General features: G+C 45.3%; 3 protein-coding genes across 7 annotated transcripts in view; all 3 read right to left on the minus strand.

Moving 5' to 3' along the window:
- Positions 1–21,939, minus strand: part of LOC118513670 — a 76,896-nt gene that overhangs the window by 18,414 nt on the left and 36,543 nt on the right. For all 3 annotated transcript variants that reach the window (XM_036059773.1, XM_036059772.1, XM_036059771.1), the window contains exon 4: positions 16,588–16,691. In XM_036059773.1, coding sequence (XP_035915666.1) covers positions 16,588–16,691 — 104 coding nt within the window. The remainder of the gene's footprint in view (positions 1–16,587; positions 16,692–21,939) is intronic.
- On the minus strand, positions 193–4,172 carry LOC118513675. Its single transcript, XM_036059779.1, has 4 exons — positions 3,161–4,172; positions 1,313–1,389; positions 440–1,239; positions 193–366 (listed from the first exon to the last, which is right to left on the minus strand). Exons 1-4 carry the CDS (start codon positions 3,695–3,697, stop codon positions 305–307), a joined length of 1,476 nt encoding a protein of 491 aa, XP_035915672.1. The 5' UTR covers positions 3,698–4,172; the 3' UTR covers positions 193–304.
- Positions 4,308–7,672, minus strand: LOC118513677 (protein scribble homolog). Of its 3 annotated transcripts, none has more exons than XM_036059782.1 (3): positions 6,020–7,672; positions 5,626–5,772; positions 4,308–5,562 (listed from the first exon to the last, which is right to left on the minus strand). In XM_036059782.1, the coding sequence occupies exons 2-3, from the start codon at positions 5,637–5,639 to the stop codon at positions 4,320–4,322; spliced, it is 1,257 nt and encodes a 418-aa protein (XP_035915675.1). In that variant the 5' UTR covers positions 5,640–5,772; positions 6,020–7,672; the 3' UTR covers positions 4,308–4,319. The 3 variants fall into 3 exon arrangements, with proteins under 3 accessions (XP_035915675.1, XP_035915676.1, XP_035915674.1); XM_036059783.1 differs by having other exon boundaries at positions 5,626–5,813; XM_036059781.1 differs by having other exon boundaries at positions 5,626–5,954.

Consider the following 21,939-nt stretch of genomic DNA (forward strand, 5'->3'; position numbering starts at 1 on the left):
ATTTATAATTGTTCCTCTAACTCTTGCATGCCAGTCATTTTAGATCAATTTTATTTTGTCGCGTTCGCAACACTACAGTCTAACGGATTCCCGCCCATTCCAAGCCTGGTAAGATTGGTGGAAATTTTATCCCAATCCACGCTGGCAATACAATTGCTGGCAAAGTCAATATAGTGATCGTTGCCGGGCACATACGGTACCTCCAACTGTCTCAGCCTATTATGGCCCAAATTTAAGTACTTCATGCTCTTGGGCTGCGTACGTTCGTCCAGCGTGACGTGCGTCAGCTGGTTGTGCGCTATCGTCAGTGCTTTGAGCAGGGCAAATTTGCCGATCCGAAACATTTCATCCGGATGGAGTTGATTGCTGTCAAAGTTTAGAAAGGAAACGTTTACCATCGCTCGCTCTATACACTTTGGCAGTTTCTGGAAAAAGTTACCGTTTGCCTCCAGGTTGTATACGTTGGGGATGCTCCACTTGCAGCAGTCCAGCGTGTGCAGTTGGTTAAACGATAGGTCCAGCAGGGTCAGCCTGCTAGACGCCAGCGAACCCGATATGACACTGATCAGATTGTGTGACAGATCGATCTTTTCCAGCGACTCCATCGTGCCGAACAGATTCATGTTGATGCTTCGCAGCCTGTTTTCGCGCAGGTACACATCCACGAGGTTCGGTATTAGCACCTTGTCGCCCGTAAAGTACAGCGAGTGTATTCTGTTTCTGCTCAGGTCCAGAAACGTCAGATTCGAAAGCTCCGCTATCACGTTCAGATTGATTGCCTGGATGAGCGAGTGGCTGAAGGTAAGCTCCTGTAACGCGTTCAGCCGTCCGATCGTTTTGGGCAGGTGGGAGAATTGGCTGCGCTTTATCCTTAGCTGGAGCAGGCTACAGTTCCTGCCGAACGAGAACGTGCTGAGATGCGTTTTTTCAAACTCCACCGACTTGTATCTAGCGTAGTCTTCCGGCACAAAGTTACGCAGCGCGGACGCTGTCACCCGCAGCGTGAGCTTGAAACGTTGCCGCAAAGTTTCAAATGCTTCAAACAGCTTGCTGCTTGCGGACGATATCAGCAGGTTGTACAGTTGCAACATTCCGTGCGTTTTTGGGATGTGGTGCAACACAAACGTTCCTTCCACGCGCGGGTTCCAGTTCCAGATCTCACATGTGTAGTCTGGATCACAACGAAACCGTAGTGCGGCCGATGGTGGCACGACTGTTGACCAAAGAAGAAGGCAGACACTAAAACGAAACGTGGCCCATTAAATATGTCACTCAATTAGTGAGAAACGGGTGGCGATTCCAGAACACACACGTTACGAAAATACTCGTGCAGCCGGAGCTCATTTTATTTACAGGTAGCACAATCTCGACGGTACTGATGGGCGCGAGCTTCAACGCGAAGGTTATATAAAATATTATTCTACGCCCAATTACCGTTCCTCCGATGGCGCTAATAGCCGGCTCAATGCGCGTTATGCGTAGAAAAAAAATGGAAAACATTACGCAACCCAGTGAAAAAAGCATTAAGCATTACGGATCATTCAGTTCAGTATTGATGTACCACCCATTAGACGGTCACTCACGGCTGGACTCCATCAGTTTGCGCTTAGTATGTTCAGGATACTCCCTTGTCTGGATGTCTGGAAGCTTCCACTAACACCTCCACTAGTGAATGTGATGATTGCCTCACTTGCTTTGTTAAATTATGTCGCTGGATGCCTTCGAATTTTTAGACGATCGTGAGAGATCATCTGATTACTGATTACAGACGTATAGGGAAAGATAAGAAAGAGGCTAGAGAACCTAACAAGAACAGGATCACGACATCTCTAAATATGATATTTAGAGGAAATTACTAAATGGATAGAATAAAGTTTTAAAGTTCTAGCTATTGGAAAGGATTGGACATTGCATAGGACACAAATAGTGCATCAAAGTGGCAGAAAATTAAGTATACTCTAAGATAAGTTAACTAACTGACTATATGCTAAAGTATCTCCCTTTCCAACTAAGCAATGCCCTATTCAACCTGAGAGCAGCTTGAGCTAATCGAGATTTAAGTATATCAGCAGTAGCAGAAGTATACTGCTAAACCCTTGGAGACTCGCGGGCGAATCTCTCTCAGTATGTGACGTTCGTCCCAAGTGGGATATACGAGAACCTTATCAGCAGTGCTACTGGAGGGGACCATAGCCTATCCATCTTCGGGTTCGGATGATGAAGGGAAACAAGCTGCAACATCACCAGGCGATGTAATGTCTTATGCGTCATTACAGTCTCTCCTTTTGTTTGTTTTGCACGCATAATACGATCTGATGTATGCAGCTTCCGTAAGACTACAATCCAACGGATTGTCTTCCATTATCAGCTTTGTAAGATTCGATGAAACCTGCCTCCAGTCTACACTGGCAATACAGTTTCCCTTCACGTCCACAAAGGCGTCCGTGCTGGGCGCATAAGGCATTTCGAAGTGTGTCAGTTTGTTATTGGTCAGACTTAAGAAGCTCAATTTCTTAGGAATAGTGCGCTGGTTGAGCGTGACGTGAGTGAGTTGGTTGTGGTCCAGTGTTAAGTACTCTAGATGTTCCAGCTTTCCGAATCGAAACATTTCATCTTGCGCGAGTCGATTGTTGTGCATGTCGATAAACACTACACTGGAAAACGTTTGCTCCAGGCATCTGGGCAGTGACTGGATAAGATTATTATTAACCACTAGACTGTATATGGTTGGTAAGCTCCACTGACAGCTATCAAACACCAGCAGTCTGTTAAATGATAGGTTTAGAGTTTTCAGACTGCTGGACACGAACGATCCCGCCATGGCGGTGATAAGATTGTGCGACAGGTCCAGATTTTCGAGCGATTTCATCGTGTTGAACAGGTTCATGTTGATGCTTCGCAGCCTGTTTTCGCCCAGATACAAGGTAGAAAGCATCGGCACCTGTACCACTCCAGGCGTACAGTACAGTGAATGTATTCTGTTGCCGGTAAGGTCCATATACATCAGTCGCGGCAGTTCGGTGATCACATGCAGATTGACCGCCTGTACAGGGGTATGGTTTAGCGTGAACCGATTCAACGCTTTCAGCTCACCGATCGAGGTGGGCAGATGGGAAACTTTGCTACGATTTATCGTTAGATTCTGCAAGCTGCAGCCTACCCCGAACGATATCGTGCTGAGGTGCGTTCTGTCAAACGTCAGCGACGTCAGCGTAGCACCATCCTCCAGCACAAAGTTGCGTACGGCTGACATTTTCATCGTAAGCGACGCGTCCTCGGATTTACGCGTAGCTTCAAATATTTGAAACAACTTACTGCTTGTGGACGACAGCAGCAGATTGTGTAACTCCAACGATCCGTGCGTCTTTGGGATGTGGTCCAGAACAAACGTTCCTTCATCGCGTGGGTTCCAGTTCCAGATATTGCATGTAAATTCACCATCACAATAAAACCGCAATGCTGGGGACGGTTGCAGGAGCGTTGACCACACGATGATAGCACTGGAACGAAACATGTCCATAAAATGTCTCACCAGAGAGAGAGAGAGGCGGGCAGTTCCTACGCACCTCATGGCGATTAGCGTACTGTCAAAAGTCATCCTACTTAGTACTAATACAGTGTACGTATCTAGAGCAACTGTGTGACACACGGCCATTCGGTTGGCTTTATAAACGTTTACCTTCACAGTGATTGCCATTCATCAATGACTTTAATAGACAATTGAAGGTGCGTCATGCGTAACACGGGACAATAAATAAAAGAATGCCTTACGCATTAGAGTCGTTCGACAGCGCATTATTTATAAAACATTTTAGACTAACAAGCCGACGCTATTTGGCCGTCTGCCGTACGATAGCCTTGTGCATTAGACTCTTCAGAGTCTGGTATAGCTGGGGGTAGCTACGTCATGAGAATGACGTACGATACGTACGGCCTTTAAAAGAATTGCACATTCACTGGCATACTTGAGAGCAGCGAACTCAAAAACTTGGCTTCCCAACTCATTAGCCTTGAGTTCTCTATTTGTTGTAGGACTTATAGCACAGCTGACAAGCGTTTAAGTCTTCAGAGCCTAATGTGGTGGATACGTCATGAGAATGATGTTTTCTAGTAAACAGACTATACATCTAAAGTATCGACAGATCGCTGCCTCACTGAGGTTAGCTTACTCATCATGGGATAAAAAATCGATGGGATCCTTCTTTATTGCCGGTTAATCTTCTCTTTCGTTTACTGCTACTATATTATATTATAATTCTATCTTGATCTTGGTGATCTTCCCTCCAAAAAAAAAAAAAAACATCAAAGAAAATCGGGAACTATCTCTTTATTGCCTCTGTAGTATTGGTCTCTGTTCGAACGCACTCTATTTCCTCATCGCTCAGCATTAGCGCCTTATCAAACGAGCAGTCTATGGGATTGTGAGACATCTGCAGGTGCGTTACGTTCGGCGAAAGACTCTTCAGATCGAATTGCTCGATCGCATTGCACGATACGATGATTTTAAGCCCGTATCCGGCTACCGGTACACTGAGCTTCGTGATACGGTTGTTTTCCAGGTTAAGCATCAGCAGCGATAATGACACACCGCTAAACACCGCACTCGTCAGCCGGTTGTAGCCTAGGTCTATGTTTCTCACGTATTTCATAGTGATGACGCTCTGGCCAACATTTATATCTTCCAGTGCGTTCGATTTGAAGCTCAAATAGTCTATGTTGGGAAACGCTTCTTCCACGCACGTTGGCAACCAGGACAAAAGATTGCCATTTATCTCGAACGACGTCAAGCTGGTCAAGTTCCACCCGCAGCAGGACATCGCCTTGATACGATTCCCGGACAGTATGATGCTTCTTAAGCTATCCGACACCAGTGGGCCCTCTGCACGTGTGATTCGATTCTTACGGAAATCTAGCGTCTGCAGTAATCTCATTCCGTTGAAGCTGTGCAAGTTAAGCGTGGTCAGCTGGTTGCTGGCTAGATAAATGACCTTCAGGTTCGGAAAATCCTCATCCGACTTAACGGCGACATTTAGGTGGCGGATTTTGTTATTGCAAAAGTTTAGCTCCTCTAGGTGGAGCAGTTTGCTGAGGAGATTTAAATTTAACGCTTCGATGAACGCTTGCGTAATCTCGATGTGGCGCACCACCGTCAGATGCACTATCGTGGCCGGTACGCTCTTGAGCCGGCTCTCGATAATGCTAAGACTTTCCAGCATCACATTGCCCCGTTCGAACAGTATGTCTCGCAGATATGTTTGGGCTAGCTTCGTGAATACGACGTTGATGGAGGCCGGCATTAAAGCCCGATGCACGGGTGACCTCAATATCTGAACGGTGATGCCATTACGGGTAGCGTTGCGAAGTACTTCGTAGTTGAACAGGTACGACTTTAGGTTGACAAACTTCAAAATGACCGTTTTTTCTGGTATGTGTGCTAACAAAAATGTACCCTCTTCTTTGGGCGTCCATCTCGTGATGGTACATAACATTTCTGCACACGTAAACTGGAACGCTGCAGTCGGAGGCGATGGTGTTAGCGATACTAGCAATAGCAACACGGCGCTGCAAATGTAATAGAACCCCCTATACAGGATATTCTCAACAGGCAACTCTACCGCTACTTACTACACTGGCTGCATGCCTGGAAATACCGGCGAGGTTCCTGTTTCACAGCACACAAAGCCTCGATGGCCTCGCTTAACTCGTTAATGTCCGGTGCTCCCGTTGAACTGAGTCTCTACTGTGGAACGCACCGATTTGCCTGCCTGAAACCTATAAATTGAGCAAACCGCGTCGCAATTGTTACCGGTCGTCTGCGTGTGACAGACACATTAAAAATGCGTTTAACACTTCCGCAACCGTTAATGCGATCTGGAAGCTTACGCGGACGCGTATTGGATCGGCGGTGTTGCTCTACACAATTTTCGAACGCAACTACACGCGAAAGCGCAAGGCTACGGAGTGCGTTCAATTGGTGAATGTTTAGATTAAGGTTAGTTGGGCCTTAAGTTGATCATACCGTATCTGCTGCAAGAAGCATCCACCCATCCATCTATCTATCCAGCCGATACGAAGATTAATGTTTAATCACCAGGCAACTACATCAATCACAACATACGAGACCACTCCGTTCACTCACTCACATGCTCCTGCGAGACGTCAGTTTGATTTATTCGCCTTAGAATTTGGTGTGGTTTACGTTCAGTGTTTGAAAACTTGTGAAGTTTGATCGTGTAGTTTTTATTGGTTGTCGATGAATCGTACAGGATAAAACCGTTTGTCCGTAATTCGGTGGTAAATACAATCAAAAAACTAAGTCGCACCAAGCTTAAACACGTTTCAGTCTCCATTTTGTGCTCCAAACAGACGAAAAAGGTGCCGTGTGTCGTTGTGTCAGCCTTTTCCCTTTTAATTCAGTGGTCAGCAAGCTGGTGTTGTTTTTGTATAAAATATAGATGATGAAAAATAGCAGCGGAATGTTACTCGAATGATATATTATATTTAATAGAGCATCCTCCAAGTTCCACAAAACAATTCCCGAAACTCACTCTCACCAATTGACAACCACTGGCCCAGCATTAACCGACCGGCGTACTACCTTTCATCTCCAAAACAAACTGCTCCCGCTTCTAAATTTAGGCGCCCAACACTTCACACCTTTTCACCCCATCGCCAACCCACCGGTTCCTCTCGCTGGAGCTGTCCAGTGGCCGTATGCCGGTCCGGGTGCGTGCCGTACGATTCTTCCGCACCGGTGTGTCCGGCGGATAGCGTCCCGGACTTTGCAACAGTTTTGCCCACTTGTGCCGGCCACGCATAACCTGCCGTACCCGACACTTCCCATTCACGAACACCGTCTGGACGCCGGTAAACGTCACTGGACAGTGGGCAAGAAAGGCCGAACCATCCACGTTGCACACCAGCACACCGGTTGCGTTGCCAGCGTCCGGATACGGTACAAACACCCGACGGCATCCCGCATCCCGCTGATGGACGGGCGCCCCAGCTCGTCGCATGTCGCGCTGACACTCGGTGACGTGTTGGACCAGGATTCGCGCACTGGTCCGGCACGGTCGCCGGCTTCGACCGCAGCTTTGTGTGTGACGGTTGAAGAATCTTTGCCCGGGGCAGGACATCTCGGTGGCGTGGCCGTTTTCGCACACGTAGTACCGATTACAGGATGTTTCGTGCTCGAGCCGTAACTTGGCCACATCCGGTGGGCAGAGATAGTCCGGTACGGTGGATGCGTTATAGCAGCTAATCCGGCTATCGTTCTGGTGGGTTTGGTGAGCTTGACTGTCCATCAAAAAACTTCCCACCACAAGCAACAGTAGGTGGTGGGTGGTAGCCCTGATGACAGGTTGAGTTCGTCGCTTGACAGCACTGTATCCGTAATGCATGCTGCAGTTGTAAGTCGGTGCGCGTACTACTAACCGCTCTACTAACCTCATTCTGACGAGGCGCGAAACATCCAAATTGAGGGCTCAAAGTTCCAAGAATTTTACAAAACATTACACACAGCCAGGAACGTGAGGTAATAAGTGAGGTACGTAACCACCGTAAACAATCATATTGCGCACTGTCGCAAAGTTTTGTGTCCAGACAGCCGGCCAGTCACAATACGTAACACAGCCGTCGGCAGACAATCAGGGTAATTACGAGGAACGAACGAAAAAAACAAAAATGACGACAAAATCCCGTAACTGTCTGACCTGCATTCTGGCTTTATAGTTTATCAATTTTTGTTTACGTTAGCTGCAATTCGTTGTCGGCCGTTGGAAGCGAAAAAAAGCAATAGCATGTCAGAGCGTAGTACGTTCCCACTTGAACGAGGCTCGGTGGCAGAGAAAAGGAGACACAGCAGCACATGCCATTATCCAGTCTATAAATTTTATTCAATTAAACAATTTATCGCTCGAATTGTCATCACGCGCTGTCCGTTTTATCGGATCCGGCTCCCGATGAGGATATGTGTACCCCAGATGTTTGCCATCCGATCCATCGACCCAGTTCTCGATCCGATCGATCTGTTATCTTTGCTCATTTACTGACCGGCTGACGGTTGTAAGTAAGCGATCAATTTCGAACAGTTGCCTGTCAACTGTCACGCAAGCGCACATCGACTATCTGTCTCGGGTCAAGCCACTACAAGCTCCCTGGCTTTTTATTACCAATAATCGAAACATTACTGCCCATACGGACTCGTCGTACGAACGTATCCCTCGTGGAGAACTCATGCGGAAAAATACTTCATTTATCAATTTATTTTCAGCCATTCGTGCAGCAGATGCGAGTGCACCGAGTTGTGCATGTGTGGTGGTGCAAAGTTGTCATAGTTACGGAAGTGATGTCATTCATCGTGAGTGAAGTGAGTCGGAAGTAAGGTGTGGCGAGATGGATGCTAGAACTGTCAGATGAATGCTGACAGCTAGAAGCGGATTTGGAAATTGAAGTTCGCTCTCCATTTGAAACCTTCACTACGCTGTCTATACATCGTGTAATGGTAGCAATTGCACCTCAACTTTGCTGACTCGTTCCACCATTCCACCATATCCCAATTTATTTGGCGTATAAAAAACACACACACACCAACACCATCGACAAGGATCATTGAGTGCGAGAATCATGTACGTCCATAATCATTCTTCCGAGTGCTGCGGAAACACCCAAATGTCTAACCTCCGGAGGGATAGTAGCAAATTATTCGCATCACTAACCACCGTGTGTGTCCTTGTGTCCTGCCGCTAAAGGAACCAACGATCCCGCGTGGTGAAGGGAGAACCTGGGAAGGCATATCCTTCCCAACCGATGCCGCACTGGCAGCCGCACGTGGCACGTGAACGGAAGACACCGGAAAGGACGCATCGAACTCACGGAGCGACGGAAAACATAATCAATCTTGCATCGCATCGATGCCGCTCCGGTGATTTCCAATCACGTCGCCCCCCTGTGTGTCGCCTGCCAACACCACCAAAACCGGGGTCGGGGTCGTGCCTGGGACCTTCCAGCACCCGGGGAAAACCCAACCCAAACCAATCGTCTTTGTTATGCCCATTGCTCGGTGGCTCCGGTGACTCTGGTTTTTGTCCAGGCCCCAACCAAGCATTGACCAAGCGGGCCCCTAGGATGGTGCTCTGAAGCTCTGCTAGTTTCCGTCGAAAAGCTAGTTTTACCCAAGCGACACACAAACCGGTGGGTCGACCAAATATTTGTCAGCTGACTTGCACAAAACTCCCGACCGAGACCCGTGTCGGAAACGTGACTCGATGCAAATGTGACGCTGACGGGCAAAGTTCCGCTTTTCGGGGTAGTTGTGGATGTCCATCAGGACAACGGTAAAAGTGCAACCGGAGACGCAACAAATGAGCACTGTGAGTTCCCAGCAAATGTGGTTTGTTAGGATTTAGTAGAGGAGCAAATCTATTTCAAATTTGCATACTTTTAGGGGTATTCAAAATTTTCGGCTCATAGTAAACAATTTTTCTAAGGTCCCACCACAAAACAAATTGAAATATCCCAATTTAATCCCCGAAGTCTTCGTGAAATTTACATACTTCCTGAGGTTCTTTATTTTACGGTTCACAATACACAATCGTTATGCGATTGTGGTTAAAACATGTTGGTAATTATATATTTATTAAATTTGTTTTAATATGTTTTATAGGCTAACCATTCCAGCCGATGATATAGTGCAGAGGATTGCTTTTGAACTTTGTGACTTATAGGCCTTAAAAGATATACTCCGGACCATAGTGCTAAGTCCCGAGGTCACGGTCAGCATGGAAGCGCATTATTTTATGCATACCAAGCACACCAAGTCCCCTACCAACATGCAACCTGCACTCGCTCGCTCCCTTCCATAACTAACTCACACAAACATCTCATCTCCGGACACGAGACACAATGCTCCGCAGCGAAGTGCCGCAAAGCAAAAGAAAAACCCAAAAAAGGAAGCCTGCATCGATTGATTCAAAGGGGGAAAGAAGCCACAGATCCGATCAGCGTTCAATCGACCGATGTTAGGGGTGGAATGGTAAAGTCTGCCGAGACGGAGAGCGTGTGGGACGAAGCACCCAATCAGGGATGACGATACGAGATCCGATTTTAGACCCAAATCGGATCGCAGCGCACATGTGTGACATTTGTTCCACCGGAGAATTAAACTGCAAGGAGAGGGACGGATAAATATTCCCACTGGAAGGATTTCAATAAGATGAAATCATTTATCAACAACTCATTTAGTTTTTTTTTTATTAAACGTCTGATGAAGTTCTAATGGGTCAAGTTCATCAGCATTACGCGTGCTTCATTTGCATAAGCAATCCGAACGAATAGATTTAAATAAGAAAATACAAACTTTCACCTTTATGCTTAAAATAACCAACTTTTGCTCATTAACACGGTCGGTGAGTTCTGCTATGCAGCCAGCTATGAACCGCTGTGCAGCTTCACCACAAAGCACCACCACAGCATGTGCAGTTTACCAAACTAACTCTCGGCAAAAGTTGCACCTTGCCCTAATCCACCTTTTCGCAGGAATATGCAACCATAGTTACCGGTTTTGACTTCAACTTTCTCTGCTGCTCAACAGAAGAAAACAATCGTTCATTAAAATTTTTGTAATCAGTAGAATTGCTCCACCCTTGTCCAACTTTGTTGATGTAAGGCTCTGCCAACAAACAGATCGCACCATTCGGAACGATGGGTTAACTTTCGCAAATCAACTCCAAAAGTTCAAACAGACATACGGCTGAATTCGGAAAGATCATCTAGAACGCATTAGCGAAGGGTCAATTTCGTAATGCAAACGAGAACAGAATAGACCAACGGGGGGAAAAAAACATTCTCGTATCATAAGGACGTTGATTGAATAATGAGTTCTAAATGAAAAGTCGCTTCAGGAAAAACTCGGTGGAAATGCACGATAAAAAACAAGTTTTCATGGAACCAGTTACGCAAAACAGCAGCCGTTGTCCATCTGTGCGTTAAATTGTGTTGCTGCGTAAACAAATCAAGACCCTTCAACTTTTCTCCAACAATTCTTGACTCCTGGACGGACATCCGGGTGCTGGAAGAATTTGAAAGCGAGAAAAAAGAGGGTCATCATCCACGCTGCATCTTTTTTCCCTCAGTCAAACACACCACCCGAGAAATAGGCGCTTAGCGTCTGTGGTCAGGGTGATGGGTGGGTTCCGATTCAAATCAAACCCTGGAGTATAATTCTTGGCTTCTGCGATAACAACAACAGCAACAAAGTGTTCCGTGTTTTTTTTTCTCCCTCTTGGCTCGAAGATCGATGCGAAATGTTTCTGTTGGTTCAACCATGAAAAGCCTGGCTATCATTACCACACGCACGCACGCACGGAACGCAGAAATGCTTATCGATTTTCAATGATTGCGTAAGCGATTGGCCCTAAACGGTAAGCCTCAAACGTTTCAACGCTGGGAAAGGATCGAGACGCAAAGGAAAAAAACAAAAAACAACGCCAAATGCCGGTAGGTAATAAAAACAGGCGCCTCTATGTAAGTCGTCGGTAGCGCAAAAAAGAGTACACATTTTACAGGGGTTGTGGGATCAGTTTTTTTGAGGTCCAGTCTCAGCTCAAAATCATTAAATAACTTTGTACTTGGCTGTGCATTAAAAGCTTTAGAGTACTTCAATATCTCTTGTGTCCTCGTCGACGACTTTTTGAGCTGCTCTGCGGGAAAGGTTGTCTGGTGTTATTCTTATGACTCTACAGAGAGTCTGGAGCGTTACAGTATCATTGAGGGGTCCTTATGGTGTCTTTACCTAAACAACACCGAAAACAAGAGTAGATCGACAAAAGATACTATGTCAGTAATTTTGAACAGAGATCGAATGGACAGAAGGATCTCAAGGTTATAGGTGACAGATGCATATTAGTACTTTGAATGTTCTGGGGCTATTACACTACAAGAGCATTTGAGGTAACGTTTAGTTTTCAATTTCACTTTTCAGCACCAATTCTAGAACGCTACAAACAATCTGATACGCTCAGTCTGAGTTTTTCTTCTCCTTCCTTGGCACTACAACCTCGAGAGGTTTTGCCCAGCCATTTCTTGCTTTATGTGACTTGGTTTTACGCGTAGCAAAATAGTTAGCCATGCGTACCGAGAGGCGGTCTGGATGGGATTCGAACTGCATACAAATCATTTTGCTAAACGAGAACCTAAAAACTTCTCAGTACTTCGTAAATTAAAATCTTCGAAAAAGGTAAAATCTTCGAAAAAATATCCATATTAAATAAATCCACCAAACACCCCTGCAATCAAACATTCCAAGCGTTATTTACCACCTCTGGAACGTTGCTGAGCATGAACCAAACCTCATGACCTTGGTTGCGATAGCCATCATCGTCACATTCCCTCAGGCCAACTCGGGCCAGGGTGAGCATTCGGCAACCGCACGGTTGCGCAAATAAGTGAACATAAAAGACCACGGTCACCGAAAACCGAAAAAAAAGGTAAATCCAACATTGTGTTCGTTACAACAAACGTCACCCATGGACACACGGCGCCCTGTGTTCAGGAAACCTTACAATTCTTTTTAGAATTTGCACACAGTTTCGTTTCGCGTACGGCGAATCGGGCAGCTCGGTCGACCTCGGGAGAGAAAGCGATAAATTTGTATGATTTCTTCCCGGCAATCGTGTGGGGTGGCAATGTTACAACAAATATATTGTTATCGGGATTTCTTTGCTAAATCCTTAACCGGTGGAGAAATACGAGCGTGTAGGATTTGTCTAACATTACCACCCTTAATCCTGGCGAGAGCATGGCGATGAAAACATGGCGTCTGCACCGTCGAAACATGACGCTTTCTGTAGAAACTCAGCATCAGCTCACTTACACACCGAGTCGGCAAGTAACATTCAACCCTCGGTTAATTTTGGTGCGGGATATTCGGATGTTTGGGTGTTGGTGTAAAGTGCAGTCAGCGTGCGTCTGACGCCTTCATCGCCACAACACAACAAAGCCATCTATAGCCACATGTTACGGATATTAGCTCGTCAATAAATTCATCTCACGCCGGTGCAACGTGCAGCCATTGCACATCCCCGAACCGGCTGCAGCGAGGGTTCGCCTGTTCGCAGATGATCCCGTCGGGTCGGGGTGATAATGGAAACGGTCGTAACCAAACAATAATTCCCCGTGTGTTCCCGGGAGGGATCGAACTCCCAAAAAAAAGAGGGACAAAATCATCACGAAGGATGAGATATGCGATACATTTGCTTGCTGTTGCTTAAAAAAAAACCCGGTCTCATCGATTTCGCTTTCGTTGGCGATTTCTGGACCAAAACCTGACCATCCTTGGCAAAAGCACCACTCATCAGCCTGAAAAGGGTGCTAATTGTGAACGATTGAACTGTAACCCAAGCACGATATCGGGACCTGTCACAAGTGTCACCGAAAACCACCGGTCTTTGAACGTTGCTTACAGAAATCGACCAAACTCGCCGACAACTGTATCCTGGTCACGGCACCACCAGCGAACCGAACGACGATCAATTAATCAAACTCGCCTTCAGCGGAGAAGCGCGCTAAGCTTATCTCCGGAGGCCAAAAAAAAAAGCGGAGCGAGATTATGCCATTGATGGCCGGGAATGATTGTGTTTGCGTTGATCCACTCATCCACTGGTGTGTGATTAGCTCCGTGCCCGGCATATCTATCCGTCGGTGGGAAAGGTAAACAGTTGTGACATGGTTTCGGGTCCCGCGTGGATTCCTGTCACGTGCTTGGGATGTATTCAGGAAAATAGACAATCCCCGACCCCGATAAAATCAATACCCGGGTGGAGGGCATGAAGTTTTGATTTTCGCAAACAAACGGCACGAAAAGATTACTTCCACCGTGATAATGTTTAATTGGAGGACATTCTGCGGCCTGGCGGGCAATCTCGCTAGCCCAGGTTCTCACCTCAATGCCTCAGTTAAATTTCGTGCAAACGTGCCATAAGTGCTCGTAATGCAGCGTCCTATTCGGGTGCAAAGTTCACCCCAGTTTCGATTCGAAAACTTTCCAGACGCCCGCACCGCAGCAGCAGCCGCCAGGAGTTCTTGAGTAAAAGTTAGTCTCCAGGCAAAATTGTTTGCCACTTCGTATTAGAGACAGTGTTTGTTGTTTGCTAAGGGGGGGGGGATTTCAGGAGGATATCTCAACACAAAGCTCGCTATCTGCCCCCTCGTGAACCTCAAATCGAACCTCAAGAGATTGGAGACTTCATTTTAATGACTTTGTCTGCTTTATGGCAAACAGAGTACAGACAAGAGCATTAGCTTAAGCAGGTGCGGAATGACTCCCCCGAGGCACTGGAATCCTTCTCAAGTTTGGAATGTTTGTTTGGAAGGGCATGCCTGGCTCTCAATTAGCGGGTCACAACGTCCGTCCTCAGGATGACCTCATAAAAACGATTTACGCGAAATCTGACGCACATCAAGCGAAACTTTCACGACCGACAACAACACGCCATAACGAGGCGCTTCTGCTCCTTTGCTCATCATGCGGATTTTGGCAACTCGATACTAGACTCGCCAGGACACACCGACATTACATCATCAGCCACTACTAACGTCCAGCCCAAAAAAAACCAAACCTTCACCTCGGTCACGCTCGCTCACGTCGCAATCGTTGCGGCAAAATGGCCAATCAGCGATAGTCCCGTTTTTATGGCATTAATGTGTTCACGCTTGCAGCAGCAGCGCCAGACGACCTAACTCGGAACTCATCGTAATCCTTGGGCCGACGCCAGGCTGAAATGTCGATGATGTACGCCTGTATCATATTGGGCGCCTTTTTTCGATTTCTCTTTTCCCGCAGTTGAGCTTGACGATAAGGTTTGCGATGTAAGTAGTTCACGTCGAACAAATCCATTTCCATCTTCCTTAAGTGGATTACACCGGACGTTGGTGAAAGGAGGGCGCTCGAAAGGATTGAACACCACCGCCGGATGGAGCTCCATAACCATTTTCCTTTACGATGTGATAAACAATGTGTTGTTTTCTTTAACTTGTTACAAATCTAGCTCAAATCGCAGTGAGGACTATTGAATAGTCTATGGATTTTTAAAGTTTATTATGAGGTTTTTGAACCACAAATTCAATTACGATAACGATAAGCGAAAGAAATAACTGTAACAAGCTTCTACCCTTGTGCGCAACATTTACTACACACTTCCAGACCGTATGATAAACGACCCTAACCTTATCCAGCGCGACCACATATCCAACCCACTCCAATCGCCATTAGCACGCCTCACAAAATCTCCGATCCATTAACGCTCTAGGCGCAATCGGCTCTCTAGCGGCTCCTATAAACATTGACACGCATAAACCACCATCAAACACATTCCATCCCTTGGCTAGGAAAACAGCTAGGAGAAGTCCTTCGCAATCGACTCCTTCACAAACTCCGTAGGATGTCCCTGACTCTATCGTCGCCATCGCCGGGGGGCTTTTTTTTCGACGGCGAAAAAGAAATCGCGTCGTTACAACCGGCACCACCCGGCACACCGGTCGTTCGCGCTATTATGGTGGAAGATTCACCCTCAAGCGAATCGTGACCAAACCACTTTCAGACACGGTGGCGTCAGCAAAAAAGGACATCCAAACATGTGGCAACGTTCTAGCCTACCAAGATCACCCGAACGACCTTGAACATTCCACCGAATGTTCCCTCCCTGCCTTCTGCTGAGCGCCACTGTCTGCCTAATGGATGGAATTAGCATTAACAAGGACAAACGTGGGACATGGATGGTTCGCATGCGTACCAAAATGTTGCAGATGGTGCGAGACACAGCCGAGGTTTCGATGCGGAGTGCTATAAAAACAATCGCCAAACAACAACGGTTTGTTTTGCTTCTGGCTGACTAAACGGCATTCGGCAAAACGATCCGATCGATTAGATTGGAGTATTTGATCAATCAAATGCAAATTGACACTATCGATACGGTGTTATTTCTTGCATGAACAGGCAGCATAATTTAGCTCTGTCAAAAATTCTATCCCCGTTTGGTATAATTTACTTAGCCGCCGTTTTTATAGCATCACTGGTAATTTTTTATAGTTACCAAAAATGTTATTGTTATTGTTTTATGGTATCTTTTATAGTTTTACTAAGTGAAAATAAAATAAATTATAGCAGATTGCGCCTATAAAAAGGCCCTACTCAATGTCTGCTATAAAAGAGAGTAAAAATAAGTAATTTATTCAAATCGAAAAAAAAACTTCCAAGAAAATCCTCTATTACTACACTCTCCTCCTACGTAAATGATAGGCAAATGTTTATAAACAACACGGGAAACTATTATCCTTTCTGCATCATAAAACAAAACTCTCTCGCATAAATTCAAACCGATCTCCCTGGCATCCCACGTTTCAGAACCCCGAACGATAATGACAACCTTTTGACCCATTATCTATTTACGCATAAATTATAGCAACGGATACAGACACACACACACTCACAGCACGGTCGTCGGATGGGAAAGCAAATTATACCGAACCCGGCACGGTCCCGGCGAAATGTGGCGCCCCCGGAATTAACTATTCAAATGCGACGTGACTTACCGTCCATGCAGATGTACTTGATGCGCACCGTGCCTTCCTTCCAGACGACGGCGAACGGGTGATCCTGCGAGAAGATGAAGCTGCAGTGGTTCTTCCCGGAACACCTGCAAGTGCACGAGACCGAGAAAGGAGAGAGAGAGAGAGATGAGCAACAGCAAATGAATTCCAGGATGACGGCAAAGGCAGGTTTATATAGACAAGATTCGGAGCGTGAACGTGTCTGTCGTTTGCCTGTTGGCATCTGCCAATAGGTGAAAGGTTCGATTCGAGCGAAACAATGGGACAGACATTGAGGACCGCCGAACTGCAGTTGCATAATTAAAGGGAAGAACATATTTCCAAAACCGCTGCGTTGAGGTCGATTTCTTGAGGCGTCGCCTGACAGTAAAAGGCACCAATTAGAATGGTCCACGAGAACGCGGTCTAATTATAGCTTTCGACTTTCTTGATCATAAATTTCTCCAGATATAATAATGCATCTTGAAGCTGCATAATCGTTGAAAACTAATGTCCGGTAGGAACCCAAACGTTTCTGGGACGTTCCCTTGAGCGATGAGGAAGCCGAATTGCTGGACCGACATAAATTTGGAGACTCTGTTGCTCCTTTTAAATTAGAAGGCCAGAGCAGTAAGAAGCAGGTTTGGAAGAACTTTTCAAATGTCAGGTCAGGTCAAAAGGGCCTGCCCTATGTCATTTTCACATTCCAAACAGACAAAACCCACGGACAGCAAAGCATAACTTTTAAACATTTCTTTCAAACGTAATGGACACACGCAACCAATCTTCCTGGTTTGCAGAATTTATACACACACCGACGTAATTACATTCGCGGACGGTCATAAACTTAAGCCATCGTGCCATTGTGATCGCCGTAACTGTTCGCGTAACGCATAACGTGCGTCAACAGGGTATCGTGTGGTACGGTCCTGTGCTTGCTTCCCACATATTAACACTTGTGTGGGATTTAATTTATGGAACAAGCGTAATTTGATGGGTACGGTACGATCACGAACCGGCACAAAAAAAAACAAACACCCAAAAGTCACATAAAATTGTGCCATAAATAAGTTCATATTTTCCGCTGCTCGCTGCTCGTAGATTGGGCAAGGACACGGAGTAGAACAAACGCGAGTTGTGAAAGTCAGAAAGCAACGAATGTTAAACAGGCAGAAGAACGGCGGCGCCAACATGTTTGTTTTTTGCTTTCTTACTTTCTTCATCTTTTCCTGTGTGTACACACATTTCCGAAACGAAAAGTTCACAATTTATTACCTTTATGAGAAACGATATTATGCTGGGCAGCAAATTGGTTGTGGCAATAATCAAATGGGAAGACGCTTGTAAAGAATTCGGTCTGTTTGGTATAAAGCGATCTTAGTTGAAGCGTATCGACCACAATGACAACCGTATGTGTTTGATGGAATAGCTAAGGATCACTTAATAATCCCCCCAAAACATTCCCCAAAAATACAACGAGAGTCAGTAGATTTATTAAAACTCTTTAGACCCTTTTAAATAAAATGACTGCCACTTTTAAGCTCATTACCGAGCGGACCAGAGCACCGTTCGAAGATGCAATTCCGGAAATGCGCCCGGTTCATTCCCCGTTCAAAGCGTTAATGATCCCATTTCGGTGGCTTGAATGAGACCCGTGACCGATTTACAACCCTTCGCCCATAACGCACCAAACGGGAGATGCGAGAGAGTGTTGCCAAGCAACAATTAACTTTTATTCCGCGGCGCACTTTAACTTCAAACAGCCAAAAACGGATCAATTGCACCTAAAAGGAGGTCGCGGCGGAAGTAAGGGAGAAAAAAGGGCCGTACCCTAGGCCTGCGTTATCTATCCCTATGCCGGGTTTCCCATGAGCGTTGGACACAGTAGACACAGTCTCAGTTGGTTGATTTATGACGACGTCGAAGACGAGATTATTGGTCCCAGTTTCTTTCACACTTCCGGCACGGCTGTATGCCGAAAAAAAGGGCCGAACGTCGTCGGCGCGCGCGTCAGGGAATTAATTCTTCACGCCCGACAGCACGGAAATGGCAGCTTCTTTCAACAGGCTGGCAGACACACTCGCACGCACTTCTTCAGTTTTCCTGAAGCTTGTCCCATAAGGGGACAACGGTTCTACGAACAACCAGTGCGTCGTGGCAGTACTTTATCTTTCACACTGTTTTGAAAATTATTTATAGGCTGTGGCGTTGGGTTTTGGAAGGCTTTTAAAACCATTCCCGGTCGCAGTTTCTTCCGTGCGCCCGTGAGGGCTTTTCAATGCGGATGGCGGTGGGTGTCGAGATTTGTGTGTTTGAATTTATGATGGTTGTACGGTGAAGAAATCTGTTTGCGATTGAACTTTTCGGGGTTTTACGGGCCGTTAGGGAGGGACGCAAAAATGCCCATGCATGCATTATAAATTTTGTAATCTGTCACATATTTTTACTATGTACCCGCTGTCGTGCGGAAGTTTTTAACCTTGCCTGAAAGGATTTAACTTTCAGCTGTTTTACTCTTGATAAAACGATGTTGTTGATATCTATACCGGTCCTGTCGCGGTTCGACCTGGCGTAGGAATGATTCGAAGAATGACTCTTAGACCGTATTGTACTCCGCGGACTTTGTAAAAGGCCCATGAAAGATGAGGACCCTTGGACGACAAGAAAGCGAGGTAGACGACGTTTCGAGGACAACGAGACCTGTTCAACTAGGAGATCTCGTGGTTGACTAGTTTACTAGGGCGGTGAGAATGAGTCTAGAAAGACGAGATCTCTTTGACAAGGAGATCTGTTGGTTGACTAGGTTACTTAGACGACAAGGCCTCTTTAACTAAAAGGTCTCTTGGTGGATGAATCTAGAGGAACAGGACCTCTTTAACTAGGAGGACTCTTGGTAGACTAGGTTCCCTGGACGATGAAGTCTCTACAACTAGAAGGTTTCTTGGAGGATGGCCCTAGAAACACAAGACCTCTTTGATTAGCAGATCTCTAGGTAGACTAGGTTCCTTAGACGGTAACGCCTCTTCAACTAAAAGGTCGCTTGGTGGATGAATCTAGAAAGACAAAATCTCTTTGACAAGGAGGACTCTTGGTAGACAAGGTTCCCTAGACGACATCTTGGTGAATGAGTCTAGAAAGCCGAGAGCTCTTTAGCTAGGAAGTCTCTTGATAGACTATGTTCCTTGGGCGACGAGTTTTGTACCACTAAAAGGTCTCTTGCTGGATGAATCTGGAAAGATGAGATCTCTATAACTAGCAGGTCCCTTGGTAGAATAGGTTCCTTAGACGACGAGTTCTCTCCAACTACAAAATCTCTTGCTGGATGAGGCCTCTTCGGTGACGAATCCTATTGAACGACGAAGTCTCTTGGACAACTTGAAGACCCTGGGCTCTGCATTCAAAATTTTCAAAAAATGTTTCAAAATTTCAAACATTTTATGACATAAAAATGATTTAATTATCCTGAGTCACTCATTTACTTTACTCCTCCTTGTTTGACTTGATTTTACACTAAGTCTTAACTCTGAGATCTTAATTACATGACGACCATTTAAAATTACATGTCAATTTAAAATCAATTTGTTCTCACAACAATTTCCTAGACTTGCTAATTAAGAGCTTACTGGACGTGACTTTAACACAATCTAAAGGCTTTCACTGTGTTCACTGACCTTTCCTACTGATTGACGCACCGTTTGTTGCTTTCGTTGACACTGGTTGAAACAGCTATTTCATTATCCCTGTATAATCTCCCCATCAACTGACAAGCTCGAGCACGTGTTAACATTCTCTCCTGGGAAGAATATTACCAGGACCCAGGAAATCATAATTTCTCCCCACCCTGAACGACCCCTGATTCCAGACAAACAGTTCGGTAAACAAAGCAAGGAAGGGAATGTGTCATCCGATCCGTGAAGGTGCATAAAATTGAATTAAATCGAGCACGAAATATGACCGTGGAAAAGCTAACTGCTTTCCGTCATAACTTCATAGCAGAAAAAAACCGTCTCCCGAATAAAAACATTCGAAAAATGACGCCAAAAAGGCGGATATGCTTCATTTTCCCGAACCCGTGGACGTTGGAACGTGTGTGAATGTACGCCGGGCAGTTATTCGTCCGTACGATCGGGATAATGCTGTTGGCACGTGATTACGTTACGACTAGTTGTTACAAATTAGCAATCAACGCTTCGGCATCCTTCCGTGTACGGTCAGTTTACGCTTCCAGCCGAAACGGTACATTGCACCCTGCTCTTGCATAGCGAGCACACGTACCGTAACCTATCCAACTGTGCAACAAACAGAGTGGATAAATGGTCGATAATTGAGATATTGCCACGGTTTGCTGAAGCTGTGTGTGATGTGTGTTGCCTTATTGTTATGCAAATTTCGCAATCTGCAATCGATGGGTTCACCCGCTTTCTGGTACGGTAGGTCCCCAGACACGTGGCGGGTAAGGTGGAAGATTAAATCCTTTGCATAACTTATCATCCGCCAGGGATTACACTCTATTAGTCGCTTAACATTGACCTTTACGGCACGCTGCCAGCAGACACGGGAGTGAGCTGTTTGATGTGAGGCATAGTTGCTTTTTTTTTGCGAATCAATTATGCTGATAGAGAAATCCAATTAAAGTCAAATTGGTAAACACAACGTAAAGCAGTTGATTAGGAACGGATTTTTAAAATACATGCAGCGCCTATTGCTAAACTCGTTTGTTAGAGAAATCGTGTCGAAAATGGCAAATCGGTATTTTGGTCAGGAATTGCACTACAATAAACAAAATCCTAGAGTTTAAAATTCGAATTAAGCCCTTTTGTTCGATCCATGAATTTTCTGCCCTGAAATTTTGTACCTCAAGCCTAAATACTGAAAATTTAAATAAAATATATAGCTTTATATCTAAAAACACGACCAAAAAAATTAAAGTTAATTTAAATAGTTGCCTAGACTTTGCAATAAATACAAAATGTAGGATTAGGCTATCAAGTTACAGGTTGTGTTCGTCGGCGACTTTTAAATTTATATTGAGATCGTTATTCTTGAACACTCAAAGAAGAATTGGAAAGAGAAAAAAAAGGTTAAACAGCCGTGATTTTTTAATTCAATCTATCAAACAATATTTAGATTCGCTGTTCTGCTGCTGTCAATTTCCTTCTTCTTATTCTTCTTCTGCTTCTTTATCTATACAATCACGAGAGATCTTAGCCTGCCAATTTCTGGTCTTCTGGGCGTCATTTCATCCATAGCTAGATTGCAAGTCTGTTAAAATAGCAAACACTTTTTATAATTTGGTTCATATCAATTAAACCCAGTTATCATACATTTTTCTTAAATATAAACTACAGTTTCAAA

The sequence above is a fragment of the Anopheles stephensi genome, chromosome 3 (assembly GCF_013141755.1).
Source record: "Anopheles stephensi strain Indian chromosome 3, UCI_ANSTEP_V1.0, whole genome shotgun sequence".
Taxonomy (NCBI): Eukaryota; Metazoa; Arthropoda; class Insecta; order Diptera; family Culicidae; genus Anopheles; species Anopheles stephensi.

Coding starts and splice junctions, on each gene's coding strand:
- LOC118513675 (XM_036059779.1), bottom strand. CDS start 3,697: ATGGCAATCACTGTGAAGGTAAACGTTTATAAAGCCAACCGAATGGCC. Junction 1,240..1,312: donor TGCACGAGTATTTTCGTAAC/GTGTGTGTTCTG, acceptor GTTTCGTTTTAG/TGTCTGCCTTCTTCTTTGGT. Junction 367..439: donor ATACAACCTGGAGGCAAACG/GTAACTTTTTCC, acceptor AAACTTTGACAG/CAATCAACTCCATCCGGATG.